At 62.5% G+C, this 26391-nt stretch overlaps 1 protein-coding gene across 1 annotated transcript in view; it reads right to left on the reverse strand.

The window, feature by feature from the left end:
- Nucleotides 1-26391, reverse strand: part of LOC119091058 (protein outspread) — a 110323-nt gene that overhangs the window by 73658 nt on the left and 10274 nt on the right. The window contains exons 3-5 of the mRNA XM_037213775.1: nt 14328-14519; nt 8137-8215; nt 268-486 (exon numbers count right to left, since the gene is read on the reverse strand). Of these exons, the coding sequence (XP_037069670.1) occupies nt 268-486; nt 8137-8215; nt 14328-14519 (490 nt within the window). The remainder of the gene's footprint in view (nt 1-267; nt 487-8136; nt 8216-14327; nt 14520-26391) is intronic.

Consider the following 26391-nt stretch of genomic DNA (forward strand, 5'->3'; position numbering starts at 1 on the left):
GCGACATGCTATAAAGCAATGACATCCCTGACGGGCGAGAAAAGTACAAAACTGGTCTCGGCTGGTCACGACTGGTGGAAGCCCCGCGACTCCTCCACCGGTGCAGCAGAACACATTCCACAACCACCCATCCACTCATTTCAACATCCCCCTTCTACGAGCGATGTTCAACACAACTCACTATTCAGGGCCCAGCATCGCGACACCACGGCCGAAACCAGACGCTTAAAAAAATATCCCACAGCGGGAACCGAACCCGGCACCCACCGTCAGCCTGTCCGCCGGGGATGCCGCGTGGCTCGCTGGCCGGCGGCCGGTTCTCCTTGAGCTCGACGTGCGCGTCGGCGTCAGCGGGCGGCGGCGGGTCGCGCTCGGGGGTCTGTTGGCCGGTCAGCGCCGTCGCCGGCAGCGGGCGCCGCATCGGCTCCGACTGACAGCTGAGGAGGCGGCGCCGGCCCACCGGCGGCGTCTGGAACGGCTCCGGCCCTGCGAGGCGGGAGCCGGTCAGCAGGGGTCAACCGAGTTCAACAGAAGGGTCAACAGAGGGGTCAACAGCAGGACATGGCAGATAACGATACAGAGAGGTCGACAACGGGAGACGGCAGAGGTCGACAGGGAACCAAACAACAGACAGCAGACAGCAGACGTCGACGCAGAGGTTCACAGCGGGAGGCAGCAGGGGCTCACAGAGGAGTCTAAACGGGAGACAGGGGAGGCAACAGAGTCGACAGGTAAGTCACAATGGAAGACACAGCGGATAGCAGAGGTCAGCAACGGAAGACAACAGAGATCGACAAAGAAGTCAACAGCAGCAGACAGCAGAAGACGACAGAGGTCAGCACCGGAAGACAGCAGAGGTTCACAGAGAGGCCAACAGAGATGCCGCCAAGCCGGTCCCTTGACGCACAGTTCAAACGTCTACATGCAACGCGTAGGAAACACGTGGTGCAAGCGTGAGGTACAACATGTCCACCTACAGCTGCACGTCTCACGAGCTTCCGGCAAAGACAGGTTAGTTTATCTCATGCGCAGGCTAACTCAGCAGTCGCTTCAGATGGAGATCAACACCGTCAAAAGACAGGTTGGTTCATCTCATGCGCAGGCCAACTCCGCAGTCGCGTCAGATGGAGATCAACACCGTCAAAAGACAGGCGAACGGCGCGGTGGACAACAGTGGCCTGACCTAGACCGCGAACGCCAAACGCTAACCTGGCCGCATGGGGCGAGCACACGACACCAGCTCACAGTACACCAGCTCAGCCTGACAAGGACGTCTCGAGAACCGCGCGAGACTGAGGTGAAAGACGGGTCCCATATGGTCAGACAGACACTGCAGTCTCCGGAACCGCGAGAGACTGAGGTGAAAGACGGGTCCCATATGGTCAGACAGACACTGCAGTCTCCGGAACCGCGAGAGACTGAGGTGAAAGACGGGTCCCATATGGTCAGACAGACACTGCAGTCTCCGGAACCGCGAGAGACTGAGGTGAAAGGAAAGGTCCCATATGGTCAGACAGACACTGCAGTCTCCGGAACCGCGCGAGACTGAGGTGAAAGGAAAGGTCCCATATGGTCAGACAGACACTGCAGTCTCCGGAACCGCGAGAGACTGAGGTGAAAGACGGGTCCCATATGGTCAGACAGACACTGCAGTCTCCGGAACCGCGAGAGACTGAGGTGAAAGGAAAGGTCCCATATGGTCAGACAGACACTGCAGTCTCCGGAACCGCGCGAGACTGAGGTGAAAGGAAAGGTCCCATATGGTCAGACAGACACTGCAGTCTCCGGAACCGCGAGAGACTGAGGTGAAAGGAAAGGTCCCATATGGTCAGACAGACACTGCAGTCTCCGGAACCGCGAGAGACTGAGGTGAAAGGAAAGGTCCCATATGGTCAGACAGACACTGCAGTCTCCGGAACCGCGAGAGACTGAGGTGAAAGGAAAGGTCCCATATGGTCAGACAGACACTGCAGTCTCCGGAACCGCGAGAGACTGAGGTGAAAGGAAAGGTCCCATATGGTCAGACAGACACTGCAGTCTCCGGAACCGCGAGAGACTGAGGTGAAAGGAAAGGTCCCATATGGTCAGACAGACACTGCAGTCTCCGGAACCGCGAGAGACTGAGGTGAAAGGAAAGGTCCCATATGGTCAGACAGACACTGCAGTCTCCGGAACCGCGAGAGACTGAGGTGAAAGGAAAGGTCCCATATGGTCAGACAGACACTGCAGTCTCCGGAACCGCGAGAGACTGAGGTGAAAGACGGGTCCCATATGGTCAGACTGGTATTGAACGGCTTAGGGCAACGCGGTCGCACTGGAACAAAAGGGCATCCGGAGCTGACGAGTCTGGGCTGGAGGGAGGACCATACCGCCCCGAGACCGCTGCCGGGGCTGACGAGTCGGGGCTGGAGGGAGGACCATACCGCCCCGAGACCGCTGCCACACACGACACGGGCAGCGTTCAACCCCCGCGGATAACATCCCCCTTTTAACCCGCCGACACCGGAAACGACGCGTCTCCGGCTGCGGCTTACTCAGCAGCGGTATGAAGTCTAAGATCGGAGATCGGAGAACATGCGACAGTGAAGTGCTATTATCGACCGCCGCGCAGCCTCGGCTGTCGTGTGATAGGATCGACAGCCACACATGATCACAACATCCATGTGAGCTCCTGGCAGAAGCAGCATCTATCATCCACCGCATGTCGAGATATTACCGCTTCATCGTTTTCCTTCCAAGGCCGCAGCGATGGCGTTCGCCAGCGACGGCGCAGTGGACACCCTCGTGGGTGCCACAGGACACCCTGTGTCGTCAGAGTACACGCGCCGCCTTTCCTCCGCCGTCGCACGCCGTCAGCCCGGGCTCGCCGGTTCCACTTTCGTCCCCCTGACCTCACCAGCGGTGCAATGTTCCATCACAAAGCCTTCTAAACCGGCTTCGCACCTGGGTCGGTGCTTCCATAAGCGCAAGAGATCAGCCAGGAGCCGTATGTTTGGCTGGCGCCGACGTTGGCAGCGGCTCCCACCAGGGCCGACGGAGACCAGCCCGTCCTGCTCCGGGAGTGCTCCAGTCGTGCCAGTCCTGTTACCTCCCGTGCCGGCCCCGTGGTGGGCCACAGGCCGCCGCCCCCGTGGTGGGCCACAGGCCGCCGCCCCCGTGGTGGGCTACAGGCTGCCGCCCCCGTGGTGGGCCTCAGGCTGCCGCCCCCGTGGTGGGCCACAGGCCGCCGCCCCCGTGGTGGGCTACAGGCTGCCGCCCCCGTGGTGGGCCTCAGGCTGCCGCCCCCGTGGTGGGCCTCAGGCTGCCGCCCCCGTGGTGGGCCTCAGGCTGCCGCCCCCGTGGTGGGCCTCAGGCTGCCGACCCCGTGGCGCCCGGACCTGGCGTTCCACTCCCTGCATCCAGCGTTCGGCCAGTGAGAGACCTGAGCCCGACCACCCGTCCATCATCAGCCCGACTGCCCACTCATCATCAGACCGACTACCCGTCCATCACCAGCCCGACTACCCGTCCATCATCAGCCTGACTACCCACTCATCATACTCACCCACCACCAGCCCGACCACCCATCCGTTATCAGTCCCATCACACACCCATCAAAAGCCAGACTGCCCACCCATCATCATCCCACCTATCCACCCATCACAAGCCCAACTCCTCACTCATTACCATCCATATTACCCCCTCATCAACAGTCCGACTACACATCCATCATCAGCCCGACAATCCACTCATCACCAGGAAATATAACTTTCCATTACCAGCCCGAACACCCACCCATCACCAGCCAAGCTAACCACCCATCACCAGCCAACCTACCCACCCATCACACGCCGACTACACACCCATGCGCCAATCTTCCACCTGCTCTCTTCCGCTGGGGCTAAAACAGTTAACTGTGTATGAGCCGTTCACAAATGAGACTTTCGCCTTTCCAAAGATATTTGCCAATCCAGCCTGTGCAGTCCCGTTAACTGAAAAGCCGGCAGCAACAGCGGCAGGTGATGGCAACAGGAGCTTCGGCGTCGGTAGCAGGTAACAGGTAACGGCGGCGGTAGTGACAAGTAACAGCGGCAGCGACAGCGGTGACAGGTAACAGGTAATAGCGGCAGCGGCAGCGGCAGCGGCGGCGGCGACAGGTAACAGGTAGTGGCGCCGGCGGCGGCCGGTGACCGGTCCGGACTCAGCTGGCGCCAGTCCCACAAAAACCGGGCGCGACCAGTCGTGATCTACTGCTGGCGCCGTAAACAGCGCCCTGCCTCGCCTCCGGTCGGCCCGGCGGACCGGCACTGTCAGCGTCCCGCCAGACGCCGGGCCGGGCCGGGCCGGGCCGGGCCGAGCCGGGCCGAGCCGAGCCGGGCCAGGCCGGGCCGAGCCAGGCCGGGCCGGGCCGGGCCGAGCCGAGCGGGATCCCGCTGTTGGCGCCCTCCGGGGTGGCGGCGGCGGCGGCGGCGGCGGCGGGATCTCCCGGGACCGCAATAGATTGTCAGGCGGGTGTGACGTTACGAGTGAGAGCGTGGAGACCCGCCGGCCTGACACAGACGGATCTCAGGCGGAAATAATGCGGTTCCTTCATGACTCAACCGAGAGGGACACTTTAAGCATGAGTGTGCGGGGATCGCTTCCATGACAGCAAGGCGCGATGAACACTTATGTTAAATCAGAATTGTCGTCTGAGACGGCCAGCGGAGAGGCTCTCCCGAGAGAACACACGACTGGGCCTTCCTTTAGACACCGCGGGGTAGTCTCGACACCGTAAGACACCGTGTCGTTCGAGACATCCAGGGCACGCAACGCCCCGCAGTTGCGGACGGTCCGACTGCTCTCGGAGCCGCCGGCGCCGACACCGCCGCCGTCAGTTCGGCCGGCTGCCAGACTGCTGGGCGCCGCCGCCGCGCTGCACCCGCCGCGAGGCGTGCAGCCGTGCGCTGCGAGCGTGCCGGCCGCCCCGAGCGGCGACAGCTCCGGCGGCGCGCGCCCCGCGTCCCTGGGAGACGGCCGAGATCGGCGGTGGCGGCACTCGACGCCGACGTCCCACGGGCTCAGGTCTGTGGGCCGGCGTCCGCGGCCCAGGGGTGCGGAGCAACCCTCAGCGTGGGACGAACCGCGACGGCGGCGCTCAGAGGCGCCCAGCCGGTCACTGGAAGCCGGCCGCCGTGCAGGCGCCAACGCCGAATGCACGGCCGCGCAGGAGATCACAGTGCAACGCTAGTGACCTGGTTTCGGTCGGACGCGGTCAGCCGGTCACGACATGCTGCGGCAGCCCAGGCAGCGGTGTTTGGGACGACAACGCGGCTTTGTCTTAGGTCGTATACAGTGAAGTGCCAGGTCAGCGTGATCCGTTGTGGCAGTCGCGACAAGTAAGTGGGCAACGTACCGGAGCTAAAGCAGCGTCGTTTGAGGCGAAGGTGCTCCGTTCTTAGTTTGAAACAGCTGCATGACGTATCAAGCACACCATTACAACCTCACCATGGTGAGATTGAGTGGGCATCTCAAATCGGTCCTATGTCCAAATCCATGTTTATAACTCCTTCCGTGACACGACGCCGTCTTTCTTCTGCGGAGGCGTCTCCATCTCGCAAAAGTTGGCCCGGTGGCGCCCCTAAGTCACGGTTACGACCCCTGACCGCCCGCCGCCACCAGGCCGGGTCGCATCGGGTCGGGAGCGGAACCAAGGCCGGATCCGAAGGCCGGTCCCGCCGCCGCCGTGGCCGGAGGGCGTGGCGCGAGCCCGCCAGCCGACCCGACCAGTCCACGTAGCGGCGCCGGCTGAGCGGATAGGCAGACACCGCGCCTCTGGTGAGCCCCCTTCTCCCCCTCAGCCGGTATGACCGGCGTGACCGTACCGACGCGACCTAGGGTCAACCCTGAGGTCACGCCTTGTTCCGTACGAGCTCATGAGCGCCGCGGGGGCGACGGCCAGACACGAGCATACCAGGCCGGGTGGACAAGAACAGAGGAAGCTTTTAGGGGTTGATTAGCTTATTGCTCATAACTAAACACGTCTGCTGCTGTAATGGTCCGTGAACCGTCGGCGACATGAAACGATTCCCTGTATCTGAGCGCTTCTAACAAACCATTTTGCTCCAGCAATTGTTATAGAGACAAGGTCAAGCTAGGGTGGACGAGACTGGACCAGACCAGACCACTATGCCGGACCAGACCAGGACAGAGCCGACCATACCACGACAGAACAGATCGGACCAGAAAAAACGGCACGACACAGAACATAATCGACCAAGTGAGAACGGACCGCACCACAACAGACAAATCGATCCCCAGAATGAGAGTGCATGGGAGACGGTGACCACATAAGCACCGGATACCAGCGAACGGTCGCGAGAGCGCACAATCCTCGACAGCATGGTCGAGGAAGTCAATCCGCTGCGTGTTTCTGGAATAACTTCCCAACCGTTACAGATATGTCCACCAAACTATCGTTCCCTGTCAGGCAATGGCTTTGACACAATCACGAGGAAAAGATACATCGATGCCATGTCAGATCACGGAATATTCATTGTGTCGGAATTATCATGACGTTATCAGTGATGGCAAGCGCAGCTGTCTGCATGTCTGCAGGGATAAACTCGCAGTTTTTCTTGTTATAACAGCCCCTAGGCGGTCAAAGGGATCTGTGCCGACCATTCGCCATAACACGAAGGTAAGCCAGCACATTTTCCGAACCAATCACCACTGAAAACGTCGTGAGTGTAGCCATACGTGATGCGGCTGGGAACAGCAAAACAGTCGCATCTAATAAGTCGGCCTGGCCTCCTTCTATTGACGGCAGGGCGTCGTTCCAGCGTGGAAGAGAGTAACCTATCATTTTGCACATTGTTACAAGCCCCGTAAGGCACTGCGGCCGGCGGAGACATTCCCTGCTCTCAGGCATTGTACGTGACCTGTGACGTCATCAGTCATGCGACGAGTTAGCTGAGCGTCTCTTGGGTGAGATGGGTCAGGGCTTTCAATCGCCGCCCAATGTTTTCGATCGGACGGATGGAGCCGGAGGCAGCTGGGAGTTGTATAGAGCCGGAGACAGCTGGGAGTGAGGACAGAGCCGGAGACGGCTGGGAGTTGCATGGAGCCGGAGACAGCTGGGAGTTGCATAGAGCCGGAGACAGCTGGGAGTTGTATAGAGCCGGAGACAGCTGGGAGTTGTACAGAGCCGGAGCCAGCTGGGAGTTGTATGGAGCCGGAGCCATCTGGGAGTTGTACAGAGCCGGAGACAGCTGGGAGATGTACAGAGCCGGAGACAGCTGGGAGTTGTATAGAGCCGGAGACAGCTGGGGGTTGTATAGAGCCGGAGACAGCTGGAAGTTGTATAGAGCCGGAGACAGCTGGGAATTGTATAGAGCCGGAGACAGCTGGGAGTTGTACAGAGCCGGAGACAGCTGGGAGTTGTACAGAGCCGGAGACAGCTGGGAGTTGTATCTCCGCTGGCCGTCGGATACTCCGGTCGGCAGCGGACTGAGCGCCCAGCTACCATCACAGTGGCCGCGGCCCGCCCTCGAGCCACGGCCACTCCACAGATCAATTTTTCGGAGTTCGCCGCTGCAACGCTGACAGATTTCGCCGCTCATAGTGCGGGTAGGCCAGCAGTCACTCTGGCATCATCTGCAGCATTCGTCATTTTTCGTTCCACCGCCACCCCGGACCTCACCGCCGTACCTTCATTGGCGCCAAACAGCGCACTACTATCTTTCACGACCGCGCAGTCTCCAGTGTCAATTTCACCACATTTTTTAACGCTGCAAGCAAAACCGCAGAGCTGCAGCTGGGCCTGTCAATGCTGAACTGGAATGAGGTGTGATAGAGCAAGCAGTGGGACGGGCCCGACTATCTGACCTGACCCGACCACGCCTGACGACCTGGCCTCACGTGGCAGAGGTGCTGTACCTGTACCCGACCTGGCTGTGCCTGAGCGTTCTGAGCGAACTGGGCAGGACCACTGTATCTCACCTGACGCGGTACGCCATGTGATAATCCCATCTTACCTGACCTGACCTAATATGACCTAGCCTGAATGTACCTGGCCATCCCGGACAAAGCCTGGCGTGACTGTACCGCACCCAGCCTGACACAACTGCACGTGACCTCACTTGCTGGTCAGACTCGGCCTGACCTGACCTGACGTACCTGATCCGTTCAGAGCCGACGGCGAAGAGACGGTGGTGGAGCGGCCGCCCGGGAATGTTGCGTTCCTCTTGTGTCGGCCCTGTAACACAACACATGCACTGCGTCAGGAAGGCGACAAACGCGAGGCGAAGACGAGTACAAATCAACGCTGCGACTGTGCGGAGCACGGCTCACCAACAGTCAGATCGTCAGAGCAGCACCACAGATCATCAACGCTGCGACTGTGCGGAGCACGGCTCACCAACAGTCAGATCGCCAGTACAGCACCACAGATCACCAACGCTGCGACTGCACGGAGCACGGGTCAACAACAGTCAGATCGCCAGTACCGCGCCACGGACCATCCGCAGGTCGTCAGAGCACAACCGCAGACCATCCGCACATTGGCAGAGCAGCGCCACAGGCCATCCACAGATCGCCAGTGCAGCGCCAGAGACCATCCGCAGATCGCCAGTGCAGAGCCGCAGACCCTCCACAGATCGCCAGTGCAGCGCCACAGACCCTCCACAGATCGCCAGTGCAGCGCCAGAGACCATCCGCAGCAGGCCACTGCTGTCAGCCGGCTGAGGTGGGGGTGGGGAAGCGGGGTCCACTGGCTGATGTGGGGCGGGGAAGTGAGGTCCACCGGCTGATGCGGGGCGGGGAGGCGGGGTCCGCCGGCCGATGTGGGGCGGGGAAGCGGGGTCCGCTGGCTGATGTGGGGCGGGGAAGCGGGGTCCGCCAGCTGATGTGGGGCGGGGAAGCGGGGTCCGCCGGCTTATGTGGGACGGGAAAGCAGGGTCCACTGGCTGATGTGGGACGGGGAAGGGGGGTTCGCCGGCTGATGTGGGGCGGGGAGGCAGGGTCCGCCGGCTGATGTGGGGCGGGGAGGCGGGGTCCGCCGGCTGATGTGGGACGGGGAGGCGGGGTCCCCAGGCTGATGTGGGGCGGGGATGCGGGGTCCGCCGGCTGATGTGGGGCGGGGAGGCGGAGTCCGCCGGCTGATGTGGGACGGGGAGGCGGGGTCCACGGGCTGATGTGGGGCGGGGAAGTGCGGTCCACCGGCTGAGGCGGGGCGGGGAGGCGGGGTCCGCCGGCCGATGTGGGGCGGGGAAGCGGGGTCCGCTGGCTGATGTGGGGCGGGGAAGCGGGGTCCGCCAGCTGATGTGGGGCGGGGAAGCGGGGTCCGCCGGCTTATGTGGGACGGGAAAGCAGGGTCCACTGGCTGATGTGGGACGGGGAAGTGGGGTTCGCCGGCTGATGTGGGGCGGGGAGGCAGGGTCCGCCGGCTGATGTGGGGCGGGGAGGCGGAGTCCGCCGGCTGATGTGGGGCGGGGAGGCAGGGTCCGCCGGCTGATGTGGGGCGGGGAGGCGGAGTCCGCCGGCTATGTGGGACGGGGAGGCGGGGTCCGCCGGCTGATGTGGGGCGGGGAGGCAGGGTCCGCCGGCTGATGTGGGGCGGGGAGGCGGAGTCCGCCGGCTGATGTGGGACGGGGAGGCGGGGTCCACTGGCTGATGTGGGGCGGGGAAGTGAGGTCCACCGGCTGATGCGGGGCGGGGAGGCGGGGTCCGCCGGCCGATGTGGGGCGGGGAAGCGGGGTCCGCTGGCTGATGTGGGGCGGGGAAGCGGGGTCCGCCAGCTGATGTGGGGCGGGGAAGCGGGGTCCGCCGGCTTATGTGGGACGGGAAAGCAGGGTCCACTGGCTGATGTGGGACGGGGAAGTGGGGTTCGCCGGCTGATGTGGGGCGGGGAGGCAGGGTCCGCCGGCTGATGTGGGGCGGGGAGGCGGAGTCCGCCGGCTGATGTGGGACGGGGAAGTGGGGTTCGCCGGCTGATGTAGGGCGGGGAAGCGGGGTCCGCCAGTCGAACGGCGATACCAGTTCCAGTCCACGTGGCAACCAGTCACGGTGGCGTCGCAGCAATATAACACAACACACTACATGTCGGCACAACACACTACATGTCGGCACAACACACTACATGTCGGCACAACACACTACATGTCGGCACAACACACCGCATGTCGGCACAACACACCGCATGTCGGCACAACACACCGCATGTTGGCACAATGAAGAATCAAACAGTTCACAGCGAGCGCAGCAGATGGCCATAACAGAAGACAATGAACAAGGGGTTGTCATGAACCGCCTGGCTGCTACCGCCGATGTCTATGCCCAGTAACGACAGGGACGATTCAATGATGCCGATCTTCGCCCCCTCCCGCCGTTCAGCAAGGCAGTTAGACGCAGAAGTAAACGACCGTCGTCTTCGAACGAGGCCTCTCTCGTCTGACTTCAGCTTTCATTCATGGGCCCAGGCCTTTCTTCTACGCGACCGCAAAGATGTCGTCACGGTGGCGTGGCACGGGCCTCGCGCTGGCAACAGTCCTGACCTAGCGCTGCTGAGCTGACGTGTTCATGACACTTCACGGCACGGGCCTCGCGCTGGCAACAGTCGTGACCTAGCGCTGCTGAGCTGACGTGTTCATGACACTTCACGGTACGGGCCTCGCGCTGGCAACAGTCCTGACCTAGCGCTGCTGAGCTGACGTGTTCATGACACTTCACGGTACGGGCCTCGCGCTGGCAACAGTCGTGACCTAGCGCTGCTGAGCTGACGTGCTCATGACACTTCACGGTACGGGCCTCGCGCTGGCAACAGTCCTGACCTAGCGCTGCTGAGCTGACGTGTTCATGACACTTCACGGTACGGGCCTCGCGCTGGCAACAGTCCTGACCTAGCGCTGCTGAGCTGACGTGTTCATGACACTTCACGGTACGGGCCTCGCGCTGGCAACAGTCGTGACCTAGCGCTGCTGAGCTGACGTGTTCATGACACTTCACGGTACGGGCCTCGCGCTGGCAACAGTCCTGACCTAGCGCTGCTGAGCTGACGTGTTCATGACACTTCACGGTACGGGCCTCGCGCTGGCAACAGTCGTGACCTAGCGCTGCTGAGCTGACGTGCTCATGACACTTCACGCTATCGGTGCCCATTAGCAAGCACAATGGCCTGGACCGGCACGTGTATGTGATGCCGCCTGACCTAATCGCGAAGGCACTTCAACTTCAGACTCAGCTGAGCGGCGTTTGTACTCTGTCGCTGAGAGACAGCGCTTTCGCCGCTAGTGCGGCGATTGCGAGAGCCGCGCCACTGGCTATAACCTGGCAGTTTCCGGTCAGCTGTTAACACGACCCAGGCGACGCCAGCCGGGTCAGTGGTCTGTCCGGTCAGCGTGTGAGAACGCCAGCTTGCGAGAGCCGCGCCACTGGCTATAACCTGGCAGTTTCCGGTCAGCTGTTAACACGACCCAAGGGACACCAGCCGGGTCAGCGGTCTGTCCGGTCGGCGTGTGAGAACGCCACCCGCCAGTTGCCTTTTGACAAGATTGCCTCACTTTAAACTATGCCTTCGCTGGCATTCTCGATTGGAATGTCCCTTTTTGTGCGAGACTGGCACAATGTACTGTGAATATGAGGTGGTCCGTCCACGTTGAGTAGTACATATTGTTTTTGTTGTTGTTTTTGCTGAACTGTTGTTTGCTCTTTGTGGCTGAACTGTCGAAGCCGCTTGACAAATAGACGCTCGTGTTTTACTGCCGACATATAAACACATACACATACTACAGAGCCTCGTGCTCCTACCACGGGCATGCCATGTCGCTTCTACATGGCGACATGAGCGCGCGGCCTCAGAAGCCGGACGCCACGTGCCCCTCCGTCATGTGTTCCTCCGTGTCTGGAGATCGTTGAGAAACCATCTATCGACGTAACTTCAATCCGGAGAAATCGTCACTGAAAGCGCTGCTGACGAACCGAACAGCGCTCGATTAGGTGGCAGGCTGCTTTTAAACTCTCCCCCTCGCGCGCGCGCGCGGTTAGCGAGCACATGTCCTCGCGGACAGACTCGTCACGTGTTCAGCGAGCGGCGATGGCCATTAGAAGAGTATTGCACGCCGGCTTACACAACGACACGCCGCCGGCACTTGAGAGTGGCAGTGGTGAGCTACACCCCACAGTGGTGAGCTGCGCCGCTTTGTTCACAGCTGTTTTTGCCCGAACTGGGACGATGTGGCAACAGGGGCGATTGTAATGCGCCCAGACGCACTCTATCTAACAATCGGTACGTGTCAGATCAATATCTCGCATCACTTGCAACGAGCCCACAGCGCTGTTGTGAAACACTGGACGGCGGGTCGCGTCCCATTTGAACACGAAATGGACGGCGTGCACCAGCTCGACGCGTCAAAAGCAAAGACCGAGGCATTTATGAACCAATACAGTGGAAACTGCACACCAGCCGCATTTTAACCATCTCGGGCTGAAGCGGCTTTCAAAACCGTCACCCACACCTCTCAAGGGTCACGTGTCCCAGTGACGACACAGGTGCACACCTAGCACACCAGTGACGTCACTGGTGCACGCAGCTCGTCGGCATCGCGTCCCCGTGGTGCAGAAGAGACGCGGCCACTGTGGCGCGCCGTGTCGCAAGGCAGTGCGGCGAGAAAAACAGCGGCGAGAGGCGGCGATAAACGGCGCAGATGGGGAGATGAACCGGCCGGGAGACGGGGCGAGTGCGTCCGTCGCTGGGAGGTCGGCCGTCCGGCTGTCCGTACCCCACGGTGGCCGACGGGCACCCCCAACGCTGCCCACCGGCCTCCCCAGATCATCAGGTCCGCAGATCAGAGGCGCCAACGGCCGCGCGCGCCGTTCCATGGCGGCGTCGCTTTACGAGGCGGGTGAAGACAATGGGCAATGAGCTCCGAATATCGCCCTACACCGCGGCGCGGCTTGGCACGCCGCCACCTCCGTGATATTGTGTGGCGTCCCGGTGTTCGTTCACAAGCAGCGTGTCGCACTAAGTTTGGAGCCCATACGCGTGCGTGCGTGCGTGCGTGCGTGCGTGCGTGTGTGTGTGTGTGTGTGTGTATGTGTGCGTTACAAACCAGTAATAAACTGGGAGTGAGATTACCACAAGCAACACGTGGTCCTATGAAATGCACCAGCCACCTACGGGCATTCGCCATCCATCCATCCATCCATCCATTCCATCCATCCATCCATCCATCCATCCATCCATCCATTCCATCCATCCATCCATCCATCCATCCATCCATCCATCCATCCATCCACCATCCATCCATCCATCCATCCATCCATCCATTCCATCCATCCATTCCATCCATCCATTCCATCCTATCCCCTTCGGATGACATATTTGTTCAGACTTCCGTCCTTGTTTTTTTTTCCATCTGCGTTCTCCGACTTCTACTCGCTGTTTTTGATATCCCGTTCTCCGGTCACCGAAGATGTCAAGTACCAAGGAGTGGATGAAAGTCTGTTTATCCAGCACGTCAGCCACACACCAGGCGAGACCGATAGCCACAGCAATAACTGTGCATCCGCTGCGCTAACACCCTGTCCCAATGACTCGGTAACAATGCGGTCTCCTCCGGTCTGGCGGCCGTCGACCGCGGACGCCACGCGCCACCGGCCCGACGTGCTGAACAGGGAAACAGTGCGCTAAATACTTTGTGGGAGGCCAGATTGTGAGGGAGCAATGGATCAAGTTATCGCGGACCAACCACGCCGACGAACGTCTCCGAGACGACCGCGCGACCTAAGCTCGGGGAACGCCAACAACGCGGCAGTGCGGCTGGTTGTGGGAGTTTAGCCAACGGCGGCGCAGCAGCAGCGGGTCCCGTCAGATGATGCTTTGAAACAAACGAACGCCACAAATGCTTGGAGCCACACTGTAGTTGGTTCCTTGGGACGCCCTCCGGCGCTACCACCAATCCATATGATCACAACCGAGCGGCCCAATGGAAGGCACAAGCCCACTGACACTGCCCAGCGAACGGGACGATGCTGACACTGCCCAGCGAACGGGACGATGCCGACACTGCCCAGCGAACGGGACGATGCCGACACTGCCCAGCGAGCGGGACGATGCTGACACTGCCCAGCGAACGGGACGATGCCGACACTGCCCAGCGAACGGGACGATGCCGACACTGCCCAGCGAACGGGACGATGCTGACACTGCCCAGCGAACGGGACGGTGCTGGCGGCCACCATGTACCAACTGTATGCAACACAATGCAGTTCTGTCCATTCTGTGTGCGCACGCCATACGCGCGCCACACCACACCGCAGACCGATCTCAATCCCGCCCACGACACAGAATGCCCCTGACCCCGGTCACTGACCTTGACCATGGTGGTGTAGACATGGAGCGCGTCGATCCACCAGCGCGACTCGTCCCGGCACGTGCCCTTGATGAAGGTGACGCGATCGGGCGCAGTCAGCGCGATGCTGTAGCTGTTGCCGGTGACGTCCTCGGCGTCGGCCACTTCCATCACCTTCGACATATCGATCACGCCGTGCGGCACCGTCTCCGGCTGGAACAGAAGGCCAAGAGAGGTCAGCAACGGTGACAAAGTCCTGAGGGAGCTCACGCGAGAAGCGAGAAAAAGATGGTGGAGTTTAAGAAAGGTAACGGACGTTCCAGGCCACGTAAGGAAACGGAGTGGCGTCGCCGGTATGAAACGCCTGGGCACTTCACATCGCCTCTTTAAAACACTACGAAGGTTACAGAAGCTTACAGGTGTAACTGCGGTCACAGAAGGTCACTAGTGGCGCCCAAACCATGAGAACAGTTCCTGTATCCCGTCAGAAACATAAGTGCCAGGACCCAGAGCCCTGAGGAACCGGAGCCCAAGCAAGTATCCCATCTATGGCAGGCTATCCCACTACTGGCAGGCCACACACGGGTCACGGCTATCTTAAGGCATGGGTGGTGAGTCATGGGGGTCACGGGTGGGCTTCACCGGGTACTTCCATTCGGACACCGCTGGAGCTCCACAGTGTATTTGGGCATTGAGTTTCCAAATACGGCAAGTCTGGCGCACGAGAACACTCCACCGGTCACCCAAGGGTCACAGAGTTCGAGACGGGGCTTCGTCGGAGCGCGGTATCAACACGGCCGCAAAGAGATGTCCCTGAAATGACCGTCGGACAAGCCGGTCCCAGTGGCGTCTCTTCCAAACAAGATCCGCATCAATTTATCCGACTTCCGCGCGCCCGGAGGCCACCAGCGCTCCGCCACGTCCCCGACGGTGCCCCAGGTCACCCAGTCCGATCCGTCCCCGGCGAGCGGGGAGGGGGTGTCGACGTCACCCCACCGTTGACACCCGCCGCCGCGGCTCTCGGGCCAGTGGCGACCGATGGACTTCGGGGCGGGCGCCGATGACGGCCGGTGTCGTCGCGTCCCCCCGCGGCCCGGCACGCCGAGGCGGAGGGCAGGGGCATGGCCGGTGACGGGGGGCACCTCACCCCGTCAGTGCTGATGACGCCCCTGGAGAAGTCAGCGCACGGGGAGCGGCGGGGTCCCCGCGGCCGCCGTGAGGGACCGCCGGCAGTTAACGATCGGCCCTGTCTGTCGTGCTGCACTGTGACGCTGCGATCACAAATGGGATCATCCCTTACATGGATGACTGGCAGCCCTCTCTCCTGCGGGCGCGGGAGGGCGCGACCCCATCGCACCCGGGGACAACGTTCGACGCGCATCACTGGACGGATGATGACGGGACGGCCGCTCGCTGGAGCCAGGCACGGCAGCCAATCCCACTCACATATCGACATACAAATGTACACCAAAGTACGGGCGTCCATTGGTCGCGTGTCTGAAAGATATCCATTCAGAAAATCGGGGCAGTCATCACGCAGAGCGTCATAAGCAGCCAGCAGCATGGAGGTCTTTCCAGCCAAAAAAACTGCGTCTAATTATACACATTGTTGTGTAAAAAATTATAAAAAACATCAATATTCGCCAAATACGCAATGCACTAGACATCAGCAATAGGGTAGGGTGTTGTGTCTAGTACGCGAATCATTGCATGCGCTACCACACGTTAACCCGTGTTAGCCAGTACGACAACGCCGCTGAATTGCATTGAGTATAGCATCGCAGCTGCATTTAATTGTTACAAATGAACGCAAGCTTTAACAAGAACGAATATGCTGGCAACACACAGTCAGATCGGGTATCATATTCGTAACGACCACACTTCATCTGAGTCATCTTTTGGCGGGTTATCCCTCCGATAGCGTGACAGCAGCGGGGCTGACCCCGCTCCGTTCAGAGGAGATCCACTCACTGATCTGCCGACGAACGCCAGCAAAATACGACCACAACCGTCATTAACAATATGTGCCATCGAAGGCAAAATCGAAGAAATCAGACAGGCCCCGACCACTCAATGCAACTGGAACAGCGCTTTGCATGCTTAATGAACAGTGCAGCGTGTGCCCACATGACACCACCACGGAACGAACGGGCCCCGGTCACGTGGCGCCATCACGGGACAAACGGGCCCCGGTCACGTGACGCCATCACGGGACCAGCGGGCCCCGGTCACGTGACGCCATCACGGGACAAGCGGGCCCTGGTCACGTGGCGCCATCACGGGACGAACGGGCCCCGGTCACGTGGCGCCATCACGGGACAAACGGGCCCCGGTCACGTGACGCCATCACGGGACCAGCGGGCCCCGGTCACGTGACGCCATCACGGGACAAGCGGGCCCTGGTCACGTGACGCCATCACGGGACGAACGGGCCCCGGTTGGCTTCATCGTCGGCACGAAAGGCACGCGTCCCATCTTCATACGGACATTTTTGTGTCAGTAAGATGCGTTACACAACCATAATAACTGTTGTTCAGTTGATCGATAAAGTATTCGTTTCACTGCGTGACAGGGCTCCCGGGTCATGACCTGCGGCCGCGCAGGGTCACGCTGCTAGGCGGTGGACACGCCAGCAGGGATCGAGGAGTTGCATGTGAGGGCCACGCTTGCGACCACACCGGCCATTTCAGAGTTGTTAATAATACAATGTGCGCCACGATCCCAGAGCCGGCAGCTGACCCAAGCCTGAACCAGCGGGAAAGCTGCTTGTAACGCAGATTACCGCAATGTTGTCGGGTCTATTCGCGGCGCGTATCCACTGATATATAGCCTAGGGAAGTTTGGATCCTGACACTCACTCGCAAACTAACAGCATTCCTCGCAAGGAGTCATGACAAGGACTGTCCAGCCATAAACACGTCATTAAAGCAGCTGTTGAACTGAAGTCGTTCACAATCAGTCCCAAACACTTCGCCGACACAGCCAGCTACCTCACCTGCCAACTGAGCCGCCACGCTCCTCGCGGCAGGCGTGCCCCTGTCAGGGCCACAACATAATCGCAGTGCCTTTCCCCCCAGCACATCCAACCGAGTCTGTGACGGAAGGTCGCCATCGCCGCAGGCCCCGGCCGGGCAGTCCCGGCCGGGTTCAGGTCCCACCCCGACACCCCAGAGCGGCGCGACCGGTGGCAGGCCCCGATTTCAGCGGGCCATCACACGCCTGCGAGCCTGTCCTCTGCAGATCGTGCCGCCTGCTGGCCGACGGCTCCAGGGTCGGCCGGACAACACCTGGACAGTGTCTGGACAACACCTGGACCTTTGGCCCTTCCGGCACCCCGATGATGCCGGAAGGGCACCGACCGCACCAGGACGCAAATTGCTCGGCTCCTGCTGTCGTGGGTCAGGAAATCGATCAGGTATCCGACCTGCATCCACCGGAAAGGATTCACGGCATCCTGCTCCCTGTCCACCACCGCAGCAGGTTCTGATGGAGAGGTTGGGAGTCCGAGGTCCACACTGTCCGCAGCCTTCTTCCCTCCCACTTTTCCTTCTACCTTCTACCTTTTACCTTCTCCCCCCCCCCCCCCCTCCAGCCACAACTAATGAGAATATCACAAGGACTGAGGTAACGGCAGGCACTTCAGCACGTCGAGCGTTTAATCAGTGGTGTTTGCCAGAGCGGTGGTAAAACATCGCCGCGCCTCATGAGCGTGCACAGCTCTGACACAGCCCGTTTGCAGAGTAAGGGTCCAACTCGATCATCTGATAACGGCCATTGTGTACGGCATTAAGGTCGGCTTAGTGGTGCTTCGGCAGATTCAGAGGTCGCCAGGGTGGTGCAGGGGAGCTCGGGTTTTGATGGGTTTACTGCACCTCCAACTGCACCAACAGGTGCAGCGCGACCGCCTCGGTTGAAAGGCCCGCCGCTCGAGGGCCGAGGATGCAGAGCTCAGTGTTTTTCCGAGATGACGGCGCTGCCGACGGCGCCGGTCCGCCGGTCCGCCGGTCCGCTCCCCCGACAGTGCGCCTTTCCTGCACCACGAGAACCGCCGACCGGAAAGGGCGCCGCGCTGCTTCAACATTCAACGCAGTGCATGGAGTTTTTGCAGAGCTGTCAACGGGTCAGAACAGCCCTGGCAGCTCCCACCGGTCACGTGGTCCCACGCCAGCGCTTAATACAGGTCACGTGTGCTCGGCCCGGCACGAGGCCCGCGCCGGGGTCCACCTGTGTGGCTTCCGGTGTCTGTGTAGGGCTGCCGGGCACCGAGGGCTGGGGGGGGGAGGGGGGGGGGGGCTCACACAGAGCGCACGTGCCAGAACCAGATCGGAACAGCCGAGAACGGACATCAGCATCTGCCGCTGACGGCAGTGGGCGGGAGATGTGAGCGTGCAGCACCTTGCAACAGTCAGCGCCTGCACCTTCCGAGATGCACAAGCATGCACAAGCATGCACCAGATGCACGAGCACAAAATGTGCACGGAGGCAGCTCGGTACCAGCCTAGTTTGCGCCGACGTCAGCCGCGGCACGCTCGTGTCCCCTCCGGGGCACGTGCCACTTCCCGGCGGCGACATGTGTCGACGGTGACGCGCGGCCGCGTGAGCCGTCGACCGGGCCGCCGAGCTGGTGCCCATTCGCGACAACAGATGGCGGACCGGTCGCCGGCCGGACGGCCCGCCCGGCGGCGGCGGCAGCGGCAGCGGCGGCGAGAAACAGCACGTCACAGGCTGATACCCGGTATCGCTGGCCGAGGGTGATGTGCAGTGTTCAGCCACCTGTGCAATCGGCGTCGGCGCTGCCAACGGCGCCGCGCTCCCGCGTCCCGCACCAACCGTGGCCACGTCCCGCCCGACCACCGCCGCGTCCCGCGTCCACGGACGGCCGACCGAGGCCGTCAGGCTCGCGCAGGCACAAACCGGACCGCAGAGCAGTTTGACCAGACGACATTGGGCATGGCGGGCACGACCGGGGGTTCAGCCCGCCAGTGACGACAGGTGAGGTCCCACGCAGAGCCTCCTGGCACTGCGCAAACTGTGACCCTCTGAGGCCAGCACCCCACAACAGGTCTGAACCCCAGCGCAGCGGAGAGAGCGGGGTAGTCGAGCCCCGACGACGCCGGTGGCAGAGGCCTCCACCCGACCCCTGACCGCTGACGGGGCGGGGGCGGGCCAAGCCAACACGGACAACGGGCAGACGAGACAAAGCCAAAGACAACAGACACGACAGACAGCAGACAGACGCAGGCGGTCAGCGCAGCGCCCCCGCCGCGACGCAGCGCGCCGCCCCCGTGAGAACAGCCGGCCAGCTCCGCAGACAGCTCAGGGTCTTTCATTCCGCAGCCTTGCACATCTCCTCATATGCCCTCGGTTCTCAGCCCTCCGATTGCATATCTGCACTGCACGGGCCTCTGTCACCCATCGGCAGCCTTCGGGAGGCCTCACGTCCTCGCGGTCCTGCGCACACCACCACCGGAAGTGGCACCGAGTCGGCGCTCCAGACAGTGTCAGGGAGGCGGCCAGCGCTGCTCAAAGGCGGCCGAGGGCAGCAGGCCGTGCCCAGATCGCCACGCTCGGCGGCGAAATCCCCGGACGCGGCCGTCATATGACGACGACACCCAATGGCTCCATGATGATCCCATAGATCAGATAATGGCAAGAGAAGTGGGCAGTAGGCCACGCCGCTTGCGGCGCGCGCAGCTTTCCGCAAGATATGAAGAACGTGACACCGGCCACCAGCGGTACGGTAGGACCGGCGGGAGCCCCGGCCATCGGTACAGCAGGGGCGGCGGGAGCCCCCGCCATCGGTAACGCGGGGCCCGCCGCAGCCTCGGCCATCGGTGCGGCGGGGCCTGCCGCAGCCTCGGCCATCGGTACAGCAGGGCCTGCGGCAGCCTCGGCCATCAGTACGGCAGGGCCCGCGGCAGCCCCGGCCATCAGTACCGCAGGGCCCGCCGCAGCCCTAGCCATCAGTACCGCAGGGCCCGCGGCAGCCCTGGCCAGCGGTACGGCAGGGCCCGCTGACAGACAGGCTTGCCTCGACCCCGGCTCCCGAACCAGTGACTGGCACGGCTGTCGGACGGCCGGAACCGACACGCCTGCACTCCCACGCAGCGGAGAACGGGACGCCAGGACGCGCGCACTGCGACACCACCGGCCGGCTGAACAATGCACAACGAGCCCAGCCTTGACTGAGCGGCATGGCCACAAGGGGTTCTCCTGAGTGCATGGGGGGGAAGCATAGCGTGAGTGGTCATTTGTCAGTCAGCTGCTAGTGTCATGGAGCCATTAGCAATTCTCTAGACGTGTACACATTCCGCAGTGGCAACACACATTGCAATACTGGCTTGGACATGCTCTCGGCTGCGCAATTTGCATGCAGCTGCGGTCACTGAGCAACCTCGCCGCCACCCCCTCGTGTCTCTCACATCCGTCAGCGGCGCCCTCGGGCCTGCCGTGAATTCAGCCCGTCAACAGCGCCGCCCAGCGCGCGTCATCGCCGGCTGCAGCAGCGCCAGCGGGCGGAGCCGGTCGGATGAACCGGCCGGGCGGCGCCCCCCAGAGCGCCGACACGCCCGCCACTGCGGCGCCGCCCTCCCCCCCCCCCCCCCCGCCGCAGCCGCCGCCGCCGCCAGCCGGTCACCGGCTGGCTGCGTCACCGGTCACCGGCAGCCCCGGCCGACCGCCGGCAGCGGTCGGCGGCGGGGCAGACGTCAGTCAGTAGCCGGCGGCGGGGCAGTCGTCAGTCAGTGCCGGCCACTCAACGCACCAGTCGCCGCACTATACGGCCATCCTCAGCCATTGATCACGCCTACTATCGGCCATCACATCAGCGGCCGCTTCAACAGCCCGCGGCTGTTGAAGCGGCCGCTGCCAACCCGTGCCCACTCAGCCACCCACTCGGCACCGATCACGAGATAGAAGGCACCACGCGGGCAGCTGGGCAGCAGTCCGGGCCGGCGCGTCCTCAGGCCATGGTCGCACCGCTCTGGTGCTCCCGACGACGCTCGGCGCCCGGGGTCCAGCCAGAAACACCGGCCGCCGGCCACGCAGCGGCTGCCGCTGGCGGACGGGGTCATCATTCGCCTCCCGATGAGGTCAGGACCGTCCCCCGTTGCCCCGCCACGGCGCGCGGACGGGAGAGCAAGGCGGATGAAAACAGCTCGGCGCAGTACTTCTCCGACGCAGCGTTATGGTGCGGTAGCGTTCGAAAAACTCACTGCAAGTGCCGTCCACTTCAGCTGGGCAAGAACACATTGCCGTGAGCCGCTCCAACTCCTGTGGCGCAGCGCGCTCGCTGACCCGCCAGCGCTCCACCAAGGGCTCCAAAGCCCGCAACACATCATCGCTCCACGACCGCCAGCGATCGGCGTCTGCGCTCTTGAGGTCCTCCCCCCCCCCCCTCCATGGTACACGGTCCCGCTTCGGGAGCTCACCTGGCTCACGAGTCGCGACCAGATCGTGACTGGTGACCGATGAGATGCCTCCGCTCGTGCACGGCACACCTGGAGCCTCTCCCTCCGGCGAAGGTGTAACCACCCCAGAGGTCCGCGGGCCACGGGCCACCCCAGAGGGCCACCCCAGAGGTCCGCGGGCCACGCGCCTCGGCGGGGCAGCCCCTAGCCAGACAGCAGCACGAGTGCGCTCGCTCAGCACTGCTGCGCTCGCTCAGCACTGCTGCGCTCGCTCAGCACTGCTGCGCTCGCTCAGCACTGCTGCGCTCGCTCAGCACGAGTGCGCTCGCTCAGCACTGCTGCGCTCGCTCAGCACTGCTGCGCTCGCTCAGCACTGCTGCGCTCGCTCAGCACTGCTGCGCTCGCTCAGCACTGCTGCGCTCGCTCAGCACTGCTGCGCTCGCTCAGCACGAGTGCGCTCGCTCAGCACTGCTGCGCTCGCTCAGCACTGCTGCGCTCGCTCAGCACTGCTGCGCTCGCTCAGCACGAGTGCGCTCGCTCAGCACTGCTGCGCTCGCTCAGCACTGCTGCGCTCGCTCAGCACTTCTGCGCTCGCTCAGCACTGCTGCGCTCGCTCAGCACGAGTGCGCTCGCTCAGCACTGCTGCGCTCGCTCAGCACTGCTGCGCTCGCTCAGCACTGCTGCGCTCGCTCAGCACGAGTGCGCTCGCTCAGCACTGCTGCGCTCGCTCAGCACTGCTGCGCTCGCTCAGCACGAGTGCGCTCGCTCAGCACTGCTGCGCTCGCTCAGCACTGCTGCGCTCGCTCAGCACTTCTGCGCTCGCTCAGCACTTCTGCGCTCGCTCAGCACGAGTGCGCTCGCTCAGCACGAGTGCGCTCGCTCAGCACGAGTGCGCTCGCTCAGCACTTCTGCGCTCGCTCAGCACTTCTGCGCTCGCTCAGCACTTCTGCGCTCGCTCAGCACTTCTGCGCTCGCTCAGCACTTCTGCGCTCGCTCAGCACTTCTGCGCTCGCTCAGCACTTCTGCGCTCGCTCAGCACTTCTGCGCTCGCTCAACACTTCTGCGCTCGCTCAACACTTCTGCGCTCGCTCAGCACTTCTGCGCTCGCTCAGCACTTCTGCGCTCGCTCAGCACGAGTGCGCTCGCTCAGCACTTCTGCGCTCGCTCAGCACTTCTGCGCTCGCTCAGCACTTCTGCGCTCGCTCAGCACTTCTGCGCTCGCTCAGCACTTCTGCGCTCGCTCAACACGTGTGCGCTCGCTCAACACTTCTGCGCTCGAAACACTTCTGCGCTCACTCAACGCGTGTGCGCTCGCTCAACACGTCTGCGCTCGCTCAACACGTGTGTGCGGCTGCTGTAGCTCTGGATCCCACTTACTCGGGGACCAATCTGCCCTGGTGGGACACGTGTGGTGTATTCACATACAGCGATGCATTAATAATAAAAAGATGCACGTGCGTTTACATTGATAAGTTATCAATATTATGTACCACTCGGGACCAAACAAGCCGGAAGTGATATAGCTATTACTAGAGGTTACGCGTGTTTTTGCGCAGATTGCACCCCAGTAAGAACAGGTCCCGAGTTCCCTCCTCCCACATGCGCGGCGCCATCCGCGCGACCACGGTGGCACGCACTGCCGGTGGTCTCCCGGCCAAAGGCGCCGGGGTCCGCAGGCCACAGCGCGGGCCGGTGTTACGCGTCACTGGCCGGGACATCAACCCTCGGACGGTTTGGCGCCGCCACGGCTCCGTTGCCATGGCGACCAGCATTGCTAGCGGCGCTTCAGCGGCCAGGTCACCGGAGCGCCGCTACTACCGCGTTCATCTCGCCGCTACCGCTCAAATCTCAGCAAAACAGGTGTGTACGTGCGCGGGCGGGCGGATGCGGTGCGGAGCCGAGCGGGGCTGTGCCTACAGATGATCGCATCTCGCCGCTACCGCTCAAATCTCAGCAAAACAGGTGTGTACGTGCGCGGGAGGGCGGATGCGGTGCGGAGCCGAGCGGGGCTGTGCCTACCGATGATCCGGACGGGCGGGTGCGGTGCGGAGCCGAGCGGGGCTGTGCCTACCGATGATCCGGGCGGACGGGTGCGGTGCGGAGCCGAGCGGGGCTGTGTGCCTACCGATGATCCGGACGGGCGGGTGCGGTGCGGAGCCGAGCGGGGCTGTGCCTACCGATGATCCGGACGGGCGGGTGCGGTGCGGAGCCGAGCGGGGCTGTGTGCCTACCGATGATCCGGACGGGCGGGTGCGGTGCGGAGCCGAGCGGGGCTGTGCCGATGATCACATCTCGCCTTGCACGGCCAGCCCCCACTGTGTGACGGGAGGGGGAGGGGAGAGGGAGAGAGAGGACAGCGCACGGACCGTCCGGCCGCTCCCAAAGCCGTCGTCGCCGACATCGATGCAGGCGAGGGCAGCGGACAGGATGGACACCATAGCACAGCCACCGCCACAGGTGACGCCCTCCAGGTGACGGGTGAAGGGTGACGGGTGGAGAGTGAGGGGTGACGGGTGAAATGTGGCGCAGACGGGTGACGCCGTCCGCGCCAACTGGGACGTGCCCAAGGGGGACAAGGAGGTCATGCCCCCCCTCCCCCCCCCGCATCAGCCAAGAGGTGTACACCAGGTACTGGGCAATGTTGCCAGCGTTTGGCTTAAATGTTTGAGACTTCCGAGCAAGAAAAGCTGATATTTACCCCCCCCCCCCCCTCCCACACACACACACACACAGGCACCATCTGAGGCAAATGTTGACTACGTGCCTGGTTACCAAGCAACAATGATAAGGCCCGTAAGCTGTAAAGCTCGGCCAGCCGCGGTAGCGCAAACTTGCAACTCGTGCACGTAACGTAAATCCATCTATCAGTAGAGCTGCGCAACAGCCCGGACGGCTGTTGGGCGCATTACTCTCGGCAGCAGATCCGCGCCCCTTTCACACGCGACGCTCTCTGCAAGCCGCCCATCCGCTGCACCGCTTACATAACGCTCCCAGATTCCCCTGCTATCGTCTTCGACCGGCGCATTTCACGTCGGTAGAGCTCGCCGGCCAGCGCAGTCCACTCGAAAAGATTCGGCGAACAACAGATGTCGCCTAGCCAACACCTTTCACTACCCCAATCGCCCCATCCGATACCGCCATGGCCCCATCGGTCCCCCTAAACCAGTGGCGCTGGTCGGCGCAACAGAAATCAGAAGATGGCCGCGCGCCCAGCCCTGCATCCAGAGCAAGACACAAAACCTAACGGTCACCGAAACTTGCGGTGTTGTTTCGTAATTAGTCCAGTGCTCATGCAGCTCGCTTAATGGTGCTCAATACACGACAGACATGCAACTTTTCCCATCATGTTTTTCAACGCTTCAATGCAAGCCACTGCCATCGTCATGAGCTTAGCCAGGCACCATGCTGGGGTGGGGCCAGTGGACGCTCCATGCAATGGGAATCGTCGCCTTCATTCTCTACATTCCACACCAAATACCCCCCTCCCCCCACCCCCACACACACACTTCACCACTGACGCCTCCAAGAAATGAGGAGCCCAAACTGGGACAATGTTCCGATTCAAGGGCACGCGTGGGCGACGGCCGCCATGGAGCCGATGCCCCTGCCCCCTCTCCTGTCGTCCTTGTGACCGTGACCCGACGGCTGCGTGACGCCGGCAGTCACACCTGGCCGTCAAGAGGTCGGCCTTGGCAGTTGGCGCGAGCGCGGGAACTGACGCTCCCGGGAGCTCTGACCAGCTGTGGCTTCAATACGTCTGGCCGGCGCGGCCACTCACCGCTGGTCTGAGTACGGCTACGCTCCCGGGAGCTCTGACCAGCTGGCGGCTTCAATACGTCTGACCGGCGCGGCCGCCCACCGCTGGTCTGAGTACGGCTACCTCGAACACAGCTGCTTCTAAACTCCCGGTGCGTAAGGCACGAGCAATCCCCAACCATCCCACCGCAGCCACCTTACGTTACCGCCGGCGCGCCGGGGATGCGACCCGGCTCCGTTTCACGAGGCTGCTGGCGTCGAACCTCGCCCTGCCGCCGAGCCTGGGAGGGGAGGCTGCTGGCGTCGAGTCCCGCCCTGCCGCCGAGCCTGGGAGGGGAGGCTGCTGGCGTCGAGTCCCGCCCTGCCGCCGAGCCTGGGCGGGCCTCGTCCCACGCGACAGACTTCCGCCCCACTCACCACTGGATCGCCGGGGCAGGCGCACCATCGACGGCCGGGTGGCATTGACGCGTCATATTCGTGAGGCTGATTAATGAGCGGCCAGTAGAAGGAAGGCCGCGCTTTTTCCGGCCGGTGTAGCTGCACAGAACAATTTAAAAAGAACGCCTGTTTTCGGCGTTATTTTACAGAATTGCAGCCGAGCCTTGCTCCTGGAAGCACTGCCAGTCTCAGGAGGCAGCAGAGTTGTCATGATTGATTGATGGCAAGTCCCCCTTCCCTGATGAGAGCCCCCGGCCCACCCGCCATCTCATGCCCAGAGCCCTGAACCCCCCCCCCCCCCCCCCACCGTCCAATGTCCAGAGCCCCTGACCCTCCCTCTGTTTCACGCATTGCGTGCTGGGGACCAGCCCTAGGGGAAGCATTGCGCATGATTTCTGCTGACCACCTGTCTGCGCTGCGCCGGGGCGGGGTCCCGACCTCCCCTGGCAGCAGTGGGGAGCGTGGGGAAGGGCGGGGTCACT

The sequence above is a fragment of the Pollicipes pollicipes genome, unplaced genomic scaffold (genome assembly GCF_011947565.3).
Source record: "Pollicipes pollicipes isolate AB1234 unplaced genomic scaffold, Ppol_2.1 Scaffold_3216;HRSCAF=3773_pilon_pilon_pilon, whole genome shotgun sequence".
NCBI lineage: Eukaryota > Metazoa > Arthropoda > Thecostraca > Pollicipedomorpha > Pollicipedidae > Pollicipes > Pollicipes pollicipes.